This window comes from Rhinoraja longicauda, chromosome 8 (assembly GCF_053455715.1).
Source record: "Rhinoraja longicauda isolate Sanriku21f chromosome 8, sRhiLon1.1, whole genome shotgun sequence".
Taxonomy (NCBI): domain Eukaryota; kingdom Metazoa; phylum Chordata; class Chondrichthyes; order Rajiformes; family Arhynchobatidae; genus Rhinoraja; species Rhinoraja longicauda.
Genome location: NC_135960.1, coordinates 37,820,640 through 37,841,356, shown reverse-complemented (window position 1 = coordinate 37,841,356; position 20,717 = coordinate 37,820,640). Strand labels below are relative to the sequence as shown.

Below are 20,717 nucleotides of genomic sequence, written 5' to 3'. Positions count from 1 at the left end.
GACTTGATAGGTATGGTTAAAATATGCAAAAATTTGATAGGATTGCCAAAAAGAAGATGGGTTCACTTTTGGGGGAGTCCAGAACTTATAGCCTTAAATATAACCAAGGTGACATGTCATTTTAAAGTATATTAAGAGCAAGGGGGTAATCAGGGAAAGAGTGAGGCCTGTTACGGCTTTGAGGGACAACTAGTGTGTGACGCCACAGGAGGTTGGTGAGGTTTTAAATGAATATTTCACTTCTGCATTTACTTTGGAGAAAGATGTTAAAGGTAGAGATTTGGGGGAGGAAGATGGTGATACGCTGGAGCATATAATCATTAAAAAGGAGGTATTAGATATTTTAGCTGACGTAAAAGTGAATCAATCCCCAGGACCTGAGGCTTCGAGATAGGATGTGCAGGGAATGGAGGGATATGGACCATGTTCAAGCAGATCAGATTGGTTCACCTTGGCATCAAGTTTGGCACAGACATTGTGGGCCGAAAGGCCTGTTCCTGTGCTGTGCTGATCTATGTTCTATTTTCTAAATGAAGGAGCAATGCATTTTGGTTTTATTACAGGGCTGACAAACGCCTGTTCTAATGATCAAGAAACATGTTTTTGACTCCCACCACGGAGTGCTATAAAATACGTTCAATTATTTAAAAATAGAATTACCAGTAATGGTGAGACTGAAATTGCTGGATTGTTGTTTAAAAATTGGTCCACAAAATGTGTGTTTCTGAGGTTTATGCATGAGTAATTTCATGAAAGTTACTGCCATGAGATCACCTGGATGTTAACAAGATTGCCTTCATTCCAGTCCTTTATTATTGGGTGCTAGGCAGCAATCCTGGTGTTTTGCCTCAGAGCAGGTGGTTACATTTTGAAAACTTTACCCTGGTATCCTTTTCTTTATCTGTAAACCAAAAGTCAGCTACTTTGAGGAACAATAAATGAAAACATTTTATAAAGCGGAGATCATATAGAACAATAGTACGGGTGTCAGGAGTTATGGGGAGAAGGCAAGAGAATGGGGTTGAGAAGGAAAGATAGATGAATGAGCCGATTGAATAGTGAAGTAGACTTGATGGGTCGAACGGCCTAATTCTGCTCGTAGAACTTATGAACTTTTGATCTGATGAAAATATCCCTGGTTACCATGGGAGGGAAAGGTGAAGATAGCAAGGGCTCTGACAGACTTTAAAATAATCATTGATCCTGGTTAGGCACCAAAACAATGCAGTATAGCAAATGGAGTTACATTATTCAAGAAGGGTAGCAGGGATAACCCACGTAATTATAAGCCAGTAAGTCTTGCATCTGTGGGAAATAAATTACTGGAACAAGTTCTGACAAACAGGATTAAACTACACGATTAGGGATCGTAAGTAGGGCTTTGTTGGTTGGAGATTCTGTCTGACTAATTTGATTTGAGCTTTTCGTAGAGGTAACAAAATATGTAGATGAGGGTAGTTTACATAACCTTTAGTACGGTATTTGACAAGGACCTGCATGAGTCTGATCCAAAGGGTTAGTGCCCATGAAATCCAAGGGAAATTGGATCCAAAAGGACACAGTGCTGTGGTAACTCAGCAGGTCAGGCAGTATCTCTGCAGAACATGGATAGGTCTCAGCCCGAAACGTCACCAATCCATGTTCTCCAGAGATGCTGCCTGCCTGCTGAGTTATTCCAGCACATTGTGTCCATTGTGTATTAATTAGCACCTGGAGTTCCTTGTTTTTTAAATTGGATCCAAAATTGATTTGGTGATAGGAGACAGAATAATAGTGTTTTTTTTTTTAAATTGGAAGTTTGTGATCAGTGTTATACTACCAATTGGTACTGGGATCCATGCTGTTATATATATATTAACAACTCTGATATTAATGTAGGAAATATGCTGATAAGTTTGCAGATACACAATAAATAGTGTTGTGGCTATTGAGAGGGATAGTCACAGGCCACAGAAAGACATTGATCAGCTGGTAATATGGCCTGACCATGGGCAGATGGAATTTGATTTAAAAAAAATGTTAACTGATGTATTTTGGGAGGTCAAATAAGGGTAAATGAATAGTGGTACCAAGGCAGTACAGACAGTCCCTGGGTTATGCAAGGGTTCAGTTCCCAATAACTGTCCAACAGCTGATTTCACCATAAGACAGAAATATCTGTTTTCTATAGCTACTCCTTGTTGTATTGCTCTATGTACAGTTGCTATAATTCTTTCACTTTATCAATCATTCACCCTAATACTACCCATAATTAAAAACAATGGATTATATGCTGTGGCCAGTTACTAATGAACACATGTAACTCATCATCATTATTATTATCTCTATCTAGAAAAAAGCTTTAAAAATGTATGGGATATTTTGTTGAAAGTCTGATTTCTGTAAGTCAGGTAATCTGTAAACCCGGGAGCCCGTTTACTGAGAAACAGAAGGACTTTGGTGTATGTCGAGAGAATCCTGAAGGTGGCAGCACAGGCAGAAAGTGGTTTAGAAACGATGCTAGTCTTTGAAATATAAAAGCAGGGAAGTTATGGTAAGTTTTATAAAACATTGAGGTCATATCTGGAATGTTCTTTGCAGTTTTGGTTGCCACAGAAAGAACGTGATTGAGGGAGAACGTGGAGGTGCAGAAGAGATTCACAAGGATGTTGCTTGGGATAGAGTGTCTCAATCATGAGGAGAGGCTGAATATCTAAATTTGTTTTCCATTGAATGGAGGAGGCTGACAGATGTGCAAAATTATGAGTGGGTGAATAGTGAGGACATTAGTAAACTTTACCCAAAGCAGAAGTGTTTTGAACCAGAGGGCAAAGCCCTAAGTTCAGGAGTAAAAAGTTGAGAGGATATATAAGGATTTGTTTCACCCACGGGTGATTGCAATCTGAAATGCATTGCCTGCGAGGGTAAGAGAGGCAGACACTAACAAGAATAACAGTCTTTCCAAGTGAGGCAGAGGTTCACCTGCACCTCCTCCAACCTCATCTATTGTATACGCTGTTCCAGATGTCAACTTCTCTACATCGGCGAGACCAAACGCAGGCTCGGCGATCGTTTTGCTCAACACCTTCGATCAGTCTGCCTTAACCAACCTGATCTCCCAGTGACTCAGTACTTCAACTCCCCCTCCTACTCCCAGTCTGACCTTTCTGTCAGGGGCCTCCCCCATTGCCATAGTGAGGCCCACCGCAAATTGGAGGAACAGCATCTCATATTTCGCTTGGGCAGCTTACACCCCAGCGGTATGAACATTGATTTCTCTAACTTCAGATAGTTCCTCTGTCCCTCTCTTTCCCCTCCCCTTTCCAGTTCTCCCACTGTCTTCCTGTCTCCCACTGTATCCTATCTTTGTCCCACCCCCTCCCCTGACATCAGTCTGGCGGGTCTCGATCCGACACGTCACCCATTCCTTCTCTCCTGAGATGCTGCCTGACCCGCTGAGTCACTCCAGCATTTTGTGATACCTTTGATTTGTACCAGCATCTGCAGTTATTTTCCTACACATATTCCTAAACAAGAATAACTGGATGAGTGCAAATTGCCAAGGAATAGGAGGCTGCGCCCAATATTGATAAATGTGATTAGTGGAAGGGTACTTAGTCATGCAGCTGCACAGCACGGAAATAGGCTCTTCTGCCTTGCTTGGTCAAGCCAACCAACTAATCCCACTTGATTGTTCCTGGTCCATATCTCTCCATACCTTTCCAATGAAAATGTCTGTCAAATGTCATATTTATAATAATAATAATAATAATGCATTACATTTATATAGCGCTTTTCAAACACTCAAAGACGCTTTACAGGGATTTCTAGAACATAGAGAAGTGAATAAATAGATAAATAAGTAAACGAACAGAGAAAGGAGACAGAAGATGAGGTGACCTTCAGTGGTTGAAGGCAGTGCTGAAGAGGTGAGACTTCAGTGATGTTTTGAATGTGGTGAGTGAGGAGGAGTCTCTGACGGTTTGGGGTAGTGAGTTCCATAGGGTGGGAGCAGCGATGGAGAAAGCCCTGTCCCCCCAGGATCTGAGTTTGGTCCGGATGGGGGGGGGGGGGGGGGACAGGAGATTGGCAGCAGCAGAGCGGAGGGTGCAGGTGGGAGTGTGCCTGTGGAGGAGGTCAGTCAGGTAGGATGGGGCCAGGTTATGGAGGGCTTTGTAGGTCATGAGGAGGATTTTGTATTGGATTCTCTGGGGGATGGGGAGCCAGTGGAGTTTGTAAAGGACGGGGGTGATATGGTCACGGGTCGGGGAGTGGGTGAGTAGACGGGCAGCGGAGTTTTGAATGTATTGAAGTTTACTGATGATTTTTGAGGGTGAGCCATAGAGGAGGCTGTTGCAGTAGTCCAGACGGGAGGTGATGAAGGCGTGGATGAGGGTTTCTGCAGCTGTGAAGGAGAGGGATGGACGGAGGCGGGCAATGTTTTTGAGGTGGAAGAAGGCTGTCTTTGTGATGTGTTTGATGTGTTTGTCGAAGGAGAGGGTTTGATCAAAGATGATTCCAAGATTCCGGATGTGAGGGGAGGTGGATACTGGGAGACCATCAATATTGAGGATGAAGTTTTGGGTGGATTTGGTGAGCGTTTTTGGACCAATGATGATGATTTATACTTGCCTTTAGCTTGTCCTGTGATAGCTTCTTCTATGTAGTTCTTCCTAATCTCTGTGTGGCAGACGTTGCTTCTCTGGTCACTTAAATGTTTCCCCTATCATCTTAAACCTATGCCCTCTAATTTCAAATTCCCTTACCCTGGGGCAAAGACTGGGCAAAGACTGTGGCTTTTCACCTGCTCATGCCACTCATGATTTTAAATGTCTCTGTAAAGTTATTCCTCAGCCTCCGATGCTCTGGAGCAAAAAATGACCCAGCCTATCCAGACTCCTTAGAACTCAAACTCCCTGGACTCGTACCATCCAAATAAATCTTTTTTGCACCCTTTCCAGTTTAATGACAGGCTCGCATTCATAGCCAAAGATCAAAACTATGTGGATGATGTGCTTGAGTTACGTGGACATTGTAACTTTCTCCAGTTCTACAGCCATTAAGATCTCTGCAATTCCGTCCTCTCAAACATCTCTAATTTCCTTTGCGCATCACTGGCACCTACGTCTTTAACAGGCAACGCCCTAACTCTGTCCTGTCCTAAACATTCCATACCTTTGCTCACGTTAGCGCCTTTGATTCCTTGAGCCTATCTCTTTGACCAACTTTGTGACCATCTATCCAAAATTCTCTTTAGTCCCTCTTTCTCTTTTTGTTAGATGGCACTTCAGTGATGCACATTAGAATGCTTTACTTTGTAGAGGACACTGTAAAAAGGCATGTTGTTGCTGTTGTATCTCTTCTACCCATTACCTTGACTATGGTACCATTTTGAGATAGATAGCTGTAATCTGATACAAGTTAGCGCATCTCAGTTTGGGTTGAATCTCGTGCTCTCTTTATCATGGTCAGTGAACGTGGTCTGCAAAGTACTAAATAATGGCTTCTTGTTTGTATCTTAGTAAAACGCCTAGTCTCTCATTGTGTGTGTAAAGGAAACTGGGAAAGTACCAAATAAATATGTTATCATTCTGCATACAAACATGTATGTTTGTCAAGACTCTGTCAAGAGTTAAGACAAGCGTGTTTAATTGTCAGAAGTACCGACAACAGAGTAATGAAATTCTTTGCAACCAAAGACAGTCCATAGTTCACAGTTAAAGTTGGTATTGTGTAGTGTTCAAGAGTTTGATAGTTGTGGGGAAGAAGGTATTCTTGAACCGGGTGGTTACGGATTTAGAACTCCTATACCTTCTTCCCGATTGTAGGAGTGAACAGGGTGGCGTGGGTCTTTGATGATATTGGCTGCTTTTTTGAGGCAGTGCCTCCTATAGATCCCTTCAATGGTGCGGAGGTTAGTACCCATCATGGACCCACCGGACAGTATCCAACACTCTTTGTCAGCTCCTTTATTCCTGGGCGATTAAGTTGCCGAACCAGGCCACGATCTAACCAATATACTCTACCTTGCACCTGAAGAAATTCAAGAGAGTATTCATCGACATACTCAATCTTCTAAATGCAATGATGGGCTTTCCTTATGATTGCATCAGCGTGCTGGGTCCAGGACAGATCTTCAGGGATGTTCATGCTCAGGGACTTTTAAGTTGTTGACTCTCCACTGACAACCTGTTGATGAAGATAGATAGACACAAAATCCTGGGGTAACTCAGCGGGTCAGGCAGCATCTCTGGAGAAAATAAATAGGTGATGGTTTGGGTTAGACCCTTCTTCAGTCTGGCAGGCAATGATTCATTCTTCATATGAAGATGGATCCTTGGCTTTCCCCTTCTAATGTCAACAATCAACTCCTTGATCTTGCTGATGTTGAGAACAAGATGATTGTGCTAGCGCCATTCAATCAGATTTTCAATCTCTCCCCTAGACTCTATCTCACCATGACCTGTTATCTGTCTAACAATGGTAGTATTATCTGTGAATTTAATGATACTATCTGGCTACACAGTGGTGGGTTTAGTGAGTAGAGCAGGCGATTGAGCACATAGCTCTGAGGTGCCCCAGTGCTGATGGTTATCAAGGTGAATATTTGTGTTGCCAATTCGTACCGATTGTGGTCTGCTGATGAGGATGTCGAGGATTCAGTTGCATAAGGATGAGCAGAGACCCAGTTCCCCGAGATTGATAACAAGTCGATGAACAACAGCTTGACATATGTGTTCTTATTGTCCAATGTTCCAGTGCTCAATGAAGAGCCAGTGAGATCACATCCACCATTGGTTTATTGCGGTGGCAGGCAAATTGTCTTTGCTGAGTGTATGAAGTTGCAAGAATAACAACGTTATTAACTTCAAGCTAAGTTTATTGAGCACGAGGAAGCAAGGTTACAGTCCAAGCCGCAGCTCACAATCAAGATGACTCCCACGGGTACCGCGAGTGCAAGATAACTTCTTGCAGGAACGGCATATGTAAAACCCGTGAACTGTGTGGATTCAGTGGCTGATCCACATCCCCGTTCCTTACCTCATCAATCTCAATAATCTCAATAGTCACGTTCCATATCAAACTAAATATCATGCAAAGTAGTAAATACATCAGGCCGTATACAAAATGCAGCTACTGCTAAAATAAGCATACAAGGTAGGAAGTTCTACATACTAAATACTAAACACTATAGCCAAACAAATGTACACACTGTAAGACACAAACTTAAAGTCACAGCATAGTAAAGAAGTGAATTCAGTTTGGGGATTTGGGATTTGGCTTGCTGATACGACCTGAGTGTGTTCGGTACAGACCCTCAGTGGTATTCAAAGGAAGCTCAGCCACAGGCACAGGTGCCTGAACCTGAAACTGCTCAGTGTCCATTATTGCTTGTCCGTCTCTCATAAGAGCGTTATCGTCACTAGACCCAAGTCTGGTATCAAAGTGATCGGTGTCAGTGTCACATGGATCTAGCAATGCTGGTTGATCTGGCTGTGCTGGGGCAGGCTCACTTACAGGCAAAATGTGCCTGCGATTCCTCCTGTACAACTTTCCTTCCGAGTGGATAAGGTAAGACCTTGGCTCCTGGCATATTTCCTTCATCATGCCCATCCGGTTGTAACCTTGTGGGGTCTGTAACCTGATAAACTGTCCTTCCATCAAAGGCTGAAGTGGCCGGCTTGACTGGTCATAGCACCTTTTCTGTGACAGCCTTTTATTTAGAAGCTTGGCTTGTACCTCCTGGGTCTTACGCGTATGTTCAAGCAGCTTCCATGAGACTGGGAGAGTAGTACATGTCTGCTTTGACATTAGTCTTTGTGCTGGAGATCCAAGCGTTGTGCCACATGGCGCATTTCTGAGATTGAGGAGGTTTTTTAAAAAACTTTGGAACACGACCCTGTCATCGACTATGATTGTGCAGGGATATCCAGTGAAAATCTGCTCCATGGAGCGCTGAAACACCTCACTGGCAGAGGTGAGTCCGAATGGCATCCTCAAAAACCTGTAGTGACCAAAAGAAGTGCTAAAGGTGGTTAGCATCGAAGACGCGTGGTCAAATGGAATCTGCCAAAAGGCGTTCTTGGCATCCAAGACAGAAAACACCGTGAGCAGCCACTTCTTCCACCGTGTGCTCAGGCCTTTTCAAAGCCGTGGTCGGGTCTCTTGGATTGATTCATATTCTGATCTCCTGTTTGTTCTTCTTGTTGGTGACAACTATGAATGACACCCAATCAGTTGGCTCGGACACTGGAGTGATGACACCCAATTCCTGTATTCTGTCCAGCTCCGCTTTGACCCTGTCCTTGACACGAATGCGATGTGCAGGACAAACAACGGGCCTCACATCCAGGTCGAGTGTCATAGAATAGGCTACAGGCAGCTTTCCAAGCTCATCAGTGAAAAGATCGCTGTACTCTGTTTGAATTCGACGTGACATCTGATCATCTTCAGTGGGGCGCAACTGGTGAACATCCTTACTGAATGAGACAAGCCCCATTTGCCTGCATGCACGTAGCCCTAGCAGTGGCAGAGCATCCTCCTGGACAACGTTGAATGGCAATTTGTATGGCTGTCCCTCTAGGTGGCACTGCAACTTAACTATACCGACAGGCTTGATTTTTCTGCCCCTGTACGCAACAAGGTTTGTGGCTTTAGTGCATGCCCTTATTTGTTCTTTATCCTGTGGTTGGTCAAATGTATTTCTCGGCAGCACATTACACTTGGCACCTGTGTCCACTTTCATTTCAACTGGAATGCCATTGACTCGCACAGTGACCACCGGCTTCATCATTCTTTTTCATCTGTGTCTCAATGGAATCAGCAGGCATTTGCAATGTTATTCCATCGATGCAGACTGTTTCATCAGCCCTCCTGTCAGCTTGGTCAGATTCTAGCTGGTGAGCGGTCCTCCTAGGCATCTGCCTGTTGTGGGTTTGTTGTGTGGACTTGCAACACCTTTTAAAATGATTCTATTTTTTACAGGCATGGCACTGTTGACCAAAAGCTGGACATGTGTCTCGCAGCTGCATGACTGTCTCCACAATTGTTGCAGTTGGCATATGCCGAGTCCCAGCTTGTTTTGACTTGTTTTTTACTCCTATCTCAGGCTGTTGCTTTCTCATGAACCCAGCCTGGACTGCATCAATGTTTGTGACAGAATGCTGTGGAAAAGCCAGCGTTTTGTTGTGCTCTTCAGTCATCTCATGAATTTGGCTGATGGAGACCGCCTTAATTAGTGTCAAATTACTATCACGCAGTAAGACCTTTCTCAAATCGTCGTTTTAGATACCGCAGACTAGCCTGTCTCTAATAAGCTCATCACAGAGACCTCCAAAATTGCAGCTTTTTGCATTTATCCTTAAATCACTGACATATGATTCAATTGTCTCACCAGCCTTTTGATTCCGCGTGTTGAACTTGTGCCTCTCCATAGTGACATTGGCCTGAGGGCTGCATATCTCCCGAAATTTCCTCTTGCATTCAGGATTCTCTTTGGATTCCGCTGGAATGAGGATGTTTCCTCCGTCAACGGGGTCTCTCACCTCCCCCTCATACACAAAAGACCACTCACATTCAATGACCTCCGGACCCGCCAGATTGAAGAGAATGTATGCTTTAGTGCTGGCTGGCCTGTCAGAGTGTGCCGCCGCTATGAAAATACTCTTCATGCTCTTGTTTGAAAATTCAACATTTTTTGCCGATGTTGCCGCTGAAGACGAGTGGGTCTGGCCTCCGGAATGCATCCTCCATGTTAAATGAATAACTGCTGGCTGCACCGTCTAGCAGGTTTAGTTAACTGTCCTTGCTTGAAAAAAACAAATCCCGGACGAAGAAAAACACAGTTCGTGAAAGTTCCGGAATAACATTTCTAACACCACGTATGAAGTTGCAAGAATAACAAGTTATTAACTTCAAGCTACGTTTCTTGAGCACGAGGAAGCATGGTTACAGTCCAAGTCGCAGCTCACGATCAAGATGACTCCCGCGGATACCGCGCATGTGCAAGATAACCTCTTGCAGGAACGGCATATGTAAAACCCGTGAACTGTGTGGATTCAGTGACTGATCTACACTTAGGTAGGAGTTGATATGCGTCATAACTAACCTCTCAAAACACGATCAGCACAGACGTTCGTGTCACTGGTAGGTTGTCATTGGGCATGTCACCTTTCTCCTGGGCACTGGTATTATTAATGTCCTTTTAAAGCCCTATGGCTCATCAAGTCTGTGTCGACCCATTTACACTAATTCCACACTTCTCCCATTCTATTCTCCTACATTCTCATCAACTCCCTCCAAGATTCTGCATTCATTTACATTGCACTCATCTACACCATAGACACAATTTATTCCCACCAACCTGCACATCTTTGGCATGGGGGGAGCAAAGAGGAGCAACTGGGGTAGATCCATGCAGTGAAAGAGAGAAGTGCAAACTCCACAAAGATGGCACCAGAGATCGGGATTGCATGGTGCAGTGGAGCGGTGAGAGAGTCGTTTTGTTAGCTGAGCCAGTGTGCAACAATCTGCAGCTTAAACTCTTTCAGCAATTATTTAAAGGTTTGAATTTATTTCAGTGAAAGGCAGTGAGAATCTGGGAGGCTTCCAATTGCAACTTAAACATTACCCCAGCCTTTGTCTCCTCACCTAATTCCTCTCTTTGTATTTTTGGTTTAGTTCCCCACTTCAGTTCAAGTGCTTCTTGAGCTTAATGCAAAAAGGAGTAGATATTTCAGGAATGTCGATGCAGGCTCGGAGTTGGCAATTTAGGTGCTTTTGTGGTTAATGAGCTTCACAGTAATTTGTCTCTGCAGAATTCTGCGCAAGGTTTCGTGATGAATGCTTTCTCTAAATTCAACATCTAGGCATATGCATCTCTCGGCAGTGTGGTGTGCGATGCTGAGGAGTGCTTTCACTGCCTCCTCAAAGCAAGTCCCGTCTGATATGAAGAATATAGGAAATTTAAGCTGAATTAGTGTTTCGCTGGTGTTTTATGATTTTGGTTTCCAATTCAGTGTAAATGTAGGCCTGTAAAAGGTATTCTTGATTGTGTTCCAGTAAATCTGTTCAGAACTGCTTTGAATGCTTCCTTAAATAAGAAGACCAATACTCTGCATAGTATTCCAGATGTCATCTTTCCAACACTCCTCATGTGAAGCATTGGCTCTCTATTGTAATTAATTTCCCCTCGCAATCAAAGATAACATTCTGTTGACTTTCCTTTTTTTTTTGCCCATCTGCGTGCAAGCCTTCTACACAAGCATGTTGAGATGCACTGTCTCTACCCAAAGTGTCGACCATCCCTCTGCCTCCACAGGTGATGTCTGACCCCTATTTTGCTCTAGATTCTAGCATCTGCAGTCACTTGTGTCACTGGATTCGACACAATCCACAATGTAGAGTGGAATATACGCATTTTGTATTTTTTCTGCCAAAATGAACACCTTTACATTTTACCAAATTATACACCATTGGCTAGATCTTTGCCTGTCAATTAACCCATTTATATCCCTTTGTTGCCTCATATTCTTTGATAACTTGCATTTTGACCCATTGTCATGTCATCAGCAAATTTAGCAACCATATCTTCAATTCCAAGTCATAGAGAGAATTAAAAAAAATGTTGAAACCCCTTCACTGTGACACGCCACTTGTTTCATCTTCCCACCAGGAAAACATTCATTTATACCTATTCTATTTCCTGTTACCCAACCTGTTTTGTGATCATGCCCACATGTTACCTCCAACACCATCAGCTTTTATTTTCCACTAGAACCTATTTTGATATGGCACCTTCTTGAATGTCTTCTCAAAATCTTAATACATATATTGGTTTCCATTTATGTACAGAATCTGCTTTTTTTTTTTTTAATCGCTAATATTGTTAATTACTTTAAGTTTATTCTGTGCCCTCTACAATGATTTTAAGAGCAACTCCTCACAATTTTGCTCCGAGAAAGTTTAAGCTATTGACTTTGCATTTGGTCACGTCCTGTTCTTTCTTGGCTTGGTGGTAGTTTTTATAGCCTTATAGTAAAATAGCCTTGCATTCTTTACAACGTTAACTTTTTAAAATGCAAAATTTTGCTCTTTTCATACAATTTGACTTTTGCTGTGACAGAATATGCTGTAAAGTTATCCTTTTAAAAATATTTTGCTGAGAGACATGTAGTTTATCACAGGGTTCTGAAGCTCTCAGTGGCGAGACTTGTAAGCTGAGCTATGTTATGGTCATTGGCTCGAGGTCCTTTTGTTTATGAATGAGTCTGAGGATCAGTTATAGTGGCTTTTCACTCATTGTAGTTGGGCATAAGGCTTGGGGAAAGGGGAAATTTGGTGAAGATGATGCTGAACTTGGTCCTGCACGATGAATTCTAGAACTTCAAAAACAATTTCTGTTGCTCCACGAGACTGCTTTTAACTAGCCTTCCAGATATTATAGGGTGCATTCCCTCACTAGGCTCAATGGGAAGTTTGGGTGGTATCTAAGCTTAGTGAATTAAAAAAACAAATGTAGTCTGTAGAGTCAGCATTAGTGTTAAAGGAGTGTCTACGCCGCATCTACGCCCAGGATGAGGTTTTCCATTCAAGATCATCGGAGATGTCCTTATTCTTTAGGAAACGGGGGTTCTTCACTTCCATTATAGATGAGGCGCTCACTAGGGTCTCCTCGATATCCCACAGCTCTGCTTTTGCTCCCCCTCCCCCCCGTTTATAACAAGGACAGAGTCCCCCTTGTCCTCACCTTCCACCCCATCAGCCATCGCATACAACATATAATCCTCAACATTTTCGTCACTTCCAACGGGATCCCACCACTGGCCAGATCTTCCCATCTCCACCCCTTTCTGCTTTCCGCAGAGACCGTCCCTTCTGCAACTCCCTGGTCAAATTGTCCCTTCCCACCCAAACGACCCCCCGCCAGGTACTCTCCCCTGCAACCGCAAGAGATGCAACTCCTGTCCCTTTACCTCCCCCCTCGACTCCATCCAAGGACCCCAACAGTTTTTCCAGGTGAGGCAGAGGTTCACTTGCACCGTATCCGCTGTTCCAGGTGTCGTCAACTGTACATCGGTGAGACTGAACGCAGGCTCAGTGATCGTTTCGCTGAACACTCCCGCTCAGTCTGCCTTAACCTACCTGATCTCCCGGTTGCTCAGCGCTTTAACTCCCCCTCCCATTCACAATCTGACCTTTCTGTTCTGGGCCACCTCCATTGACATAGTGAAGGGCCTGTCCCACTTCCGTGATTTTTAAGGCGACTGCCGGCGACTAAGTCATAGCAGGTCGCCGAAAAACCTTTGATTTTTTTTTTCCCTACGACAATGTCTATGACTCCCCCTACGACAATGCCTACGACAAGCTACGCCGACCTACCACCTAGGCGATGGCAAGCTGCTGACAACCGGCGACCCAGTCGTCGCGACCTAGGACGTCCACCAACGACAGGGACTAGACAAGCTACGACAACCGAAGTCAACCTACCTCCACCCTGGACCAGCTATGACCCTGTCAGGTCACAACTGATGACAACTGTAGCCATTTCACGTACTTTTGGCGCAAAAACGGGTGTAGGTAGGGTCTCCGATCATTCAGCATCATGACTGCCAGGAAGCAACATATGATGGCATTGCTCTTACATCAAATGCAGGCCCTGCTGCTTGCAGCGGCCCTTATGCTTAAAATTCTGCAAGACAGAAGGACAAGAAGAATGGGGAAGAAGAAGCCCAAGAAGAGGTCTGTGTGGTTGAAGCCCTTGTCCCTGAAGAGACCCAATGCAGTGCAATGTCAAAATAAATGAAAAGAGCTTGCTTTTCAATGCAGTGCAATGCTTGTGTTTCTGTTTGTTTTATTGGTCAAAATTAATGAAAATTTGAAAGAGATGCCACGAGAAACTACTCTGAAATACAATAACTTCAAACATCAATCTTTGGTCAAAATGTCCAAAATTTACTTTATTCAAACAAACAAAATTATTATAAAAGGTGGATCAGCACCGGCGACAATCAAAATAACCTATGGCAGCACCCATGGCAGGATACGACAAACTACGATCATTGGCGTCAAGCCAGCTGTCGCTGAAAATTTTTGAGCAGAGAGAATTTTCCGCGACGATCCGAGAACAGCTACGACTCATTGGAGACGACTCACGACCACGTGCGCGACACCCCGGTGCCCGTGCGGTGACAGCCTAGTTGCCTTAAAAATTGCCAAAGTGGGACAGCCCCTTGAGGCCCACTGCACATTGGAGGAACAGCACCTCATATTTCGCTTGGTTAGCTTACACCAGAGCAGTATGAACATTTACTTCTCTAACTTCAAATAGCCCTTGCTTTCCCTCTCTCTCCATCCCCTCCCTCTTCCCATTTCTCCCATCAGTCTTACTGTCTCCGACTACATTCTATCTCTGTCCCGCCCACTCCCCTGACAGCACCAGTGTGTGAAAGGCAGTAGTAATGCTAGAGGTCAGTATGTGAATGTTAAATGGCAACAGTTATCCAATGCATCTGTGTGCTAAAGGGATTTGTAACCCTTGGCATCAGTGGGATTGTAGTGTGTTGTGTGTAAGTTTAAGGAGACATTGCTTTAGGCATCACTGTCATGGAAATTTTAGGAGTTATTGTAATTGTTGAACGTGACAGAATGCATGCTGTTCATGGAAAGAAAATAGCATCTAGAGATCAGTGTGATCTTGTTAGGGACAGCATATATCACCATGCTAAGACAATCAGTGAATGAAATGGTCAGTGGAAAGGATACATTAACTCTGTAGGTTGGTGTACTGTGTTGAAAGAGACAGTAACAAGGGGCCGGAGAATTTGTGTTGAAGGAAGCAATGACCCTGGTGAGTGAGTGATGATGGTGGCGCAGTGGTGGAGTTGCTGTCTTACAGCACCAGAGGCATGGGTTCAATCCTGACCATGGGTGCTGTCTGTATGGATTTTTACCTTCGCCCTGTGACCACGTGGGTTTTCTCCGGGTGCTCTGGTTTCTTCCCACATTACAAAGACGTGCAGGTTTGTACGTTAATTGGCTTCTGTAAATTGTCACTGGTGTGTCGGAGAGAACTGATGGTTCGGCGTGGACTCAGTGAGCTGAAGGGCCTGTTTCCATGTTGTATCACTAAAACTAAAAGACAGTAAGGTCACAACAGAGTATTTAAAGCAGACTATAACTAGAGCATCAGGTGACATTAAAAGTAGTCATTTTAGTAACCGTACTCGTGATGGCTAGCAGAGTATTGTGAAAGGTTATGAGTTCCTTCAAGAAAGATCCTAAAACTTCCTATATATTAGGATTCATTATTTTTACCTTCAACACAATCTGTGAAATGTGTCAACATGTAATCTGCAGTAATATTTTTTTTTAAAAGAAGCCTTCCCTTTTGTCTCCATGTCATTCTTTATGTTCTGTTTTATATACAGTGAGATAACTTTTTTCTTTTCTTCAGGGCTAGACTGGTCAGAGGACAGTGAGGAAGATGAGGAAGAAGATGAACGTGTGCCTCGTTGCCAGTATGCTTGGACGTTGCGAGACAAATGGTCAGATGTTCACCAAGAGTGAGTAGCATTTGGCTAATTGTGCTGAGGCTTTGTTTTGGGTACGGATAGCTTTGAAGGCAATTGACCTTTTACTGAAATAAATCATATCGACACATTATTACCTGCCCATGACAAATGTACATTTACAATGATATAAACTTCCATAGGCTTATAATGACCGTTGATCTCTTCACTAGCTAAAGCACACTCACTGGACAAAATTTAGGTCTCCTGTTACAAAAAGATGAACAGAAGAACATTAAGAAATAATTTGGAGAGATTATAGCAGAACCAAGAGTGGGTAACTGTTCAGAAATGTTGCACAGGCTCGGGCTGTTTTCTAAACACAATGCTGCTGAGTGACCTGACGTGGTAGGTTTTGGAAGCTGTGAAAAAGGACATGGGGAATCACATCTATAATACCTGCATCCAATAAATGTGTCAATAGAGATACTCAAAATTGTGAGAATTTTGTTGGAGTAATTATTCAGATGTCAGAATCCAGAGGTCACATATTTAAGATACCGTAGAGGAAATCCATTTTTTAATGCTTTATTTATTAACTGAAATGCTGGTGGAAGTAGAGTCGATGATAACCTTTGAGAGGTAATTGGATAAATATTTGCAGCTTTTCAGGATTACTAGAGAAAGGGCAGGGGAGTAATTGGTAGCTCTTTGAAAGAGTTGGCATAGACATGTATGCTTCTGTACTCTATGCTAACCTGCAGGATATTTTTTGAGTTGTAGGTTCAGAAGCAAAGCTAGGTGAAGAATTTGGTTTTAAATAACTCTGCTTATGATGCCATTATTAAGCTACATTGCATCAAATTAGAACAGTTGAAACTTTCAGTAGTAATGTTCTATAATCCAACACCATCGCTCAGTCTGGCAACAAAATTTAGGGATTGAAAAGGGCATTTAATCCATTGTTAATAAATCTCTTGTTGCCTCATAATAGAAATACTGTAGGTCATTCATTCTGACTGATCTACATTGTGGAATATGTTCCACATAATCCACCTCTGACCCTCTTTGCATATTCCCCATTACTTTTTTCATGCATGTAGTTTTCTCGCTTCCTGTTAAATTAATCTGTTAAATGTTCTATTCATTTCTTCTGCAACAGAATGTTCACACATTCTATGTTCACAGCACTCTCCAGACACATAATTATTTGTTATTGAGTGTGTTTTCTTTGCTTTTCTCTTGATTTTTGCCTCACTCCACCATCCCCATCTCTCCCAACAAATGTGCAAACATACTCATCGTTCTTCTTTATAATTGTAACAACCTCTATATGGTCATCCCTTGGCATTCTTTACAGAGAGGTAAACCTGTTCACTCTTTTGATAATTTTGGCAAATAAGCCCGAGCTTTGCAGTTTTGCTGCCATTCTTGTGAATCTATATTTCACGTTCTCCAGCATCTCTTTTTGTAATATCAATAACTGTACACAGGACCCATCTAAGTCTTTGTGTAATTAACTTTTCTGGTTGGCTTATTGAATAATTTTATATGGCAGTAATTTTAGTGCAACAGAAGCACCCAGTAGGTCAGGCAGCATCTGGGTAGATAAACGATGCTTCAGGTTGTTTCTTTTACATATATAATCAAACATACTTTTGAATGTGTTGCATATATTTTGTATATAGTAAATATTATTAGGCACCTTAAAACCCTCAAACTGGAGGGAAAGTAAAGCATCTTCAATCCCAAAGGATTGTCTAGGAAGACATAAATGTCTAGAAATATCACTGGATCAGTGACCTTGGATCATGGGTACAAACTTTTTGCACTTGGAGAGTTGGATCAGAGGGACACATCCCAGTACCTTATAAAAATATTCTCTTATACATGTGGATGCTGAACATGCACAGATACATCAAAGAGTGCAAAACACATTTGATATCATTTAAGCAAAATTGTACTGCAGGACAACTGAAGCAGGACATAACCAAAAGTGGGAGAAAGACACAAAGTGTTGGAGTAACTCAATGGGTCAGGCAGCATCTCTGGAGAAAAAGAAGGGGTGACATTTCGTGTTGGGATCCTTCTTCAGACTAACTACTGCTTGCTCCGGCTCTTGCCCCCTTCCTCCGTCCCAGTCGTTTTCGCAGTTCCAGAGTTCTCCACATTGTTTTTCTCCAGAGATCGCACCTTCCCAAGCCAACAATGGACCTACTAGGCACCACCCTGCCTGAGATCATTTGTGACTGGCCCTGATTGATCCTGGTCTTACTCCCCTCCAGCTCTTCACCAACCATCCCCTTATTTCAATCTGAAAAGGGTCAGGACCCAAAACGCCACCCATCAGTTTTCTCTAGAGATGCTGCCTGATCCGCTGAGTTACTCCAGCACTTTGTGTCTTTCTGCAGTTCCTTGTTTCTACCAAATGTTGGAGATCTGCCTCAACAATAGTTGAAGGGCTTGACTTTACCTGGTGTGTGTCTTCATTCAATGGCTACATTTTTTTATTTTTGCTTTCTTGACTATGACGTGGTCTTGCTGTCATTGGTCATCTGTCAGTTTCAATTATAAGCTCAAGTGTAGTTCTTACTTGAACTACATAAGACTGACACATAAACTTTGTCTTCCCCAAATAGCACTGTCTAATTAGAGTAAGTGTTAAGATGAATAAAATAGTCAGAAATATACGCCACCCAACCCAATCCTTTGACATTTTGGTGCCACACCAAGAGAGTGCTGCATTGTTCACAAGTTATAGGAGTAGAATTAGGCCATTCGGCCCATCAAATCTACTCCGCCATCCAATCATGGCTGATCTCTGCTTCCTAATCCCATTTTCCTGTCTTTTCTCCCCATAACCCTTGACACCCGCTGTTGTATGTGCCAACATCTAGGAGAAACATTAAACTAAACCTATCTCCTCAGTTAATAGTAGGGAATCCCCACAACACCATTGGTAAACCTGTAGTTTTTACAATGATCTAACAGAAGGGAATTCGCCTGGTTTATTGCTAAATCAAATTCCTTAAAGCACATTGTCATTTACCCATTGCTACTTGTCTTTCCTGTGTTCAACTTACCCACCACACCTGTACATATTGCAATGGTGTTATTTGTGAAGCAATCCTCAAAGTGTCTTTGGACAGCATCTCTGATCAGTGGTAAAGTGCAGAAATATAGATTAATGCCATCACACAAACAGTTACTCAGAGAGAAAATGTGCAAGTCTATATTTGCATTGTGAAATGCCATTTGCAAGGACTAGTGCATAATCAAGATAACTGGACTGGAGATGAAATGAAGTACCCATGGGGGACACGTATACTTTTGCTCATCAATCCAAATTCTACTTAATTCAAGACTGCTATTAGCTCTTAACGAGACCTGGTAACGTTGACTGCACACTCACTGAGCCATATTAACATAGAAAAATAGTAAATAGGTGCAGGAGGAGGCCATTTGGCCCTTCGAGCCAGCACTGATTTATTGTGATCATGGCTGATCATCCACAATCAGTAAACTGTGCCTGCCTTCTCCCCATATCCCTTGATTCCATTCGCCCCGAGAGCTCTATCTAACTCCCTTTTAAATTCATCCAGTGAATTGGCCTCCACTGCCTTCTGTGGCAGAGAATTCCACAAATTCACATCTCTCTGGGTGAAAAAGTTTTTTTCTCATCTCAGATTTAAATGGCCTACCCTTTATTCTTGCACTGTGGCCCCTGGTTCTGGACTCCCCCAACATTGGGAACATTTTTCCTGCATCTAGCTTGTCAAGTCCTTTTATAATTTTATACATCTCTATAACATCCCCTCTTATCCTTTTAAACTCCAGTGAATACAAGCCCAGTCTTTCCAATCTTTCCTCATATGATAGACCCGCCATCTTGGGGATTGACCTCGTGAACCTACGCTGCATTGCCTCAATAGCAAGGATGTCCTTCCTCAAATCAGGAGACCAAAACTGCACACAATACTCCAGATGTGGTCTCACCAAGGCCCTATACAACTGCAGAAGGACCTCTTTACTCCTATACTCAAATCCTCTTGTTATGAAGGCCAACATGCCATTAGTTTTCTTCACTGCCTGTTGTACCTGCACACTTACTTTCAGTAACTCCTGCTTTCAAGATGTATTTTATAAATACTAATCTTTTTAATGAAATCTTCCCATAAGCAAGTCACTCCATTTTTCAGTACAGCTTCTCCAGACTGAAAATCCCCAAATTTATTGTGCTGCTCCAATTCTGAATTGACTTCTTGTAGTCCTAGAGTCTTCCATAACCACAGTCCTTTCACCAACACCGGTCCTATGCTCTGGAGAAAGATACAAAGTGCTGGAGTAACTCGGCAGATGAGGTAGCATCTCTGGAGAAAAGGGATAGGTGATGGGTGAATCGGGACCCCCCTCCTATGCTCTGGATTTTTTTCCTCAAACCTGTCTGTATTTCTCTTACTTTAAGATGATTCATGATGTTTATGGTCATCATTATTCATGTTGTGAATATAGTTTTTCTGATAACCCCCCAAATTGAACAGTCTTGATTGAATTGAAGCTGCCATTCATTTCTCTTCAGATATCTTCTTTCTCTGAAAGCTGTGCTCTTTGTAATATTCCTGATTCCTGACTGCTCATATGTCAGCCTTGGCTGGTGTATAGAGGTTTGTGGTTTCAAAGACTTGAGCACCAACCTAGGCCAACACTTTAGCTGTGCTGGACGAACAGAGGAATAATTGTTCAGATGACATGTTAAACCAGAGTCCTCCTAGGTAGACATGTGAACATGTAACTAAGCAGATGAGTTCTCTGGCAAATAAACCAGTTGGTTCTCCGAGCAAATGTTTATCCCTATACCTTGATCATAATTAAGATCGGCTCATTATTTCAGGATATTGCATGCACATTTGCTGCATGTCTCCTATTTTACCAAACATTGACAAAATTACATTTACCAAAATTCAAAAACAGTTCCTTGGCGCACAAATTCAAATCAAGCTTTCTACCCCCTTCAATAAAAATAAAGAAAGCTGTACTTAGTGGACATTTTTTTCTTTCCTTCCTCAGTGCAGTTTTCCATCACTTTTTCCTGATACATTCTTTTCACTTTCTCCCCAGACCATTCCATTTTCCGTATTTATTTCCCTTCCGTCTCTCATTGCACCGGAAATGCCAGGTCAGGATTTTCATGGATAATCGCGCGTGATGCTTACTTTTAACACATGGACT

General features: G+C 42.8%; 1 protein-coding gene across 2 annotated transcripts in view; it reads left to right on the top strand.

Annotated features, from left to right (window-relative positions):
* LOC144595864 (INO80 complex subunit D-like) overlaps positions 1-20,717 on the top strand; it is a 94,399-nt gene that overhangs the window by 36,160 nt on the left and 37,522 nt on the right. For both annotated transcript variants that reach the window (XM_078403671.1, XM_078403670.1), the window contains one exon: positions 15,434-15,542. In XM_078403671.1, the coding sequence (XP_078259797.1) occupies positions 15,434-15,542 (109 nt within the window). The remainder of the gene's footprint in view (positions 1-15,433; positions 15,543-20,717) is intronic.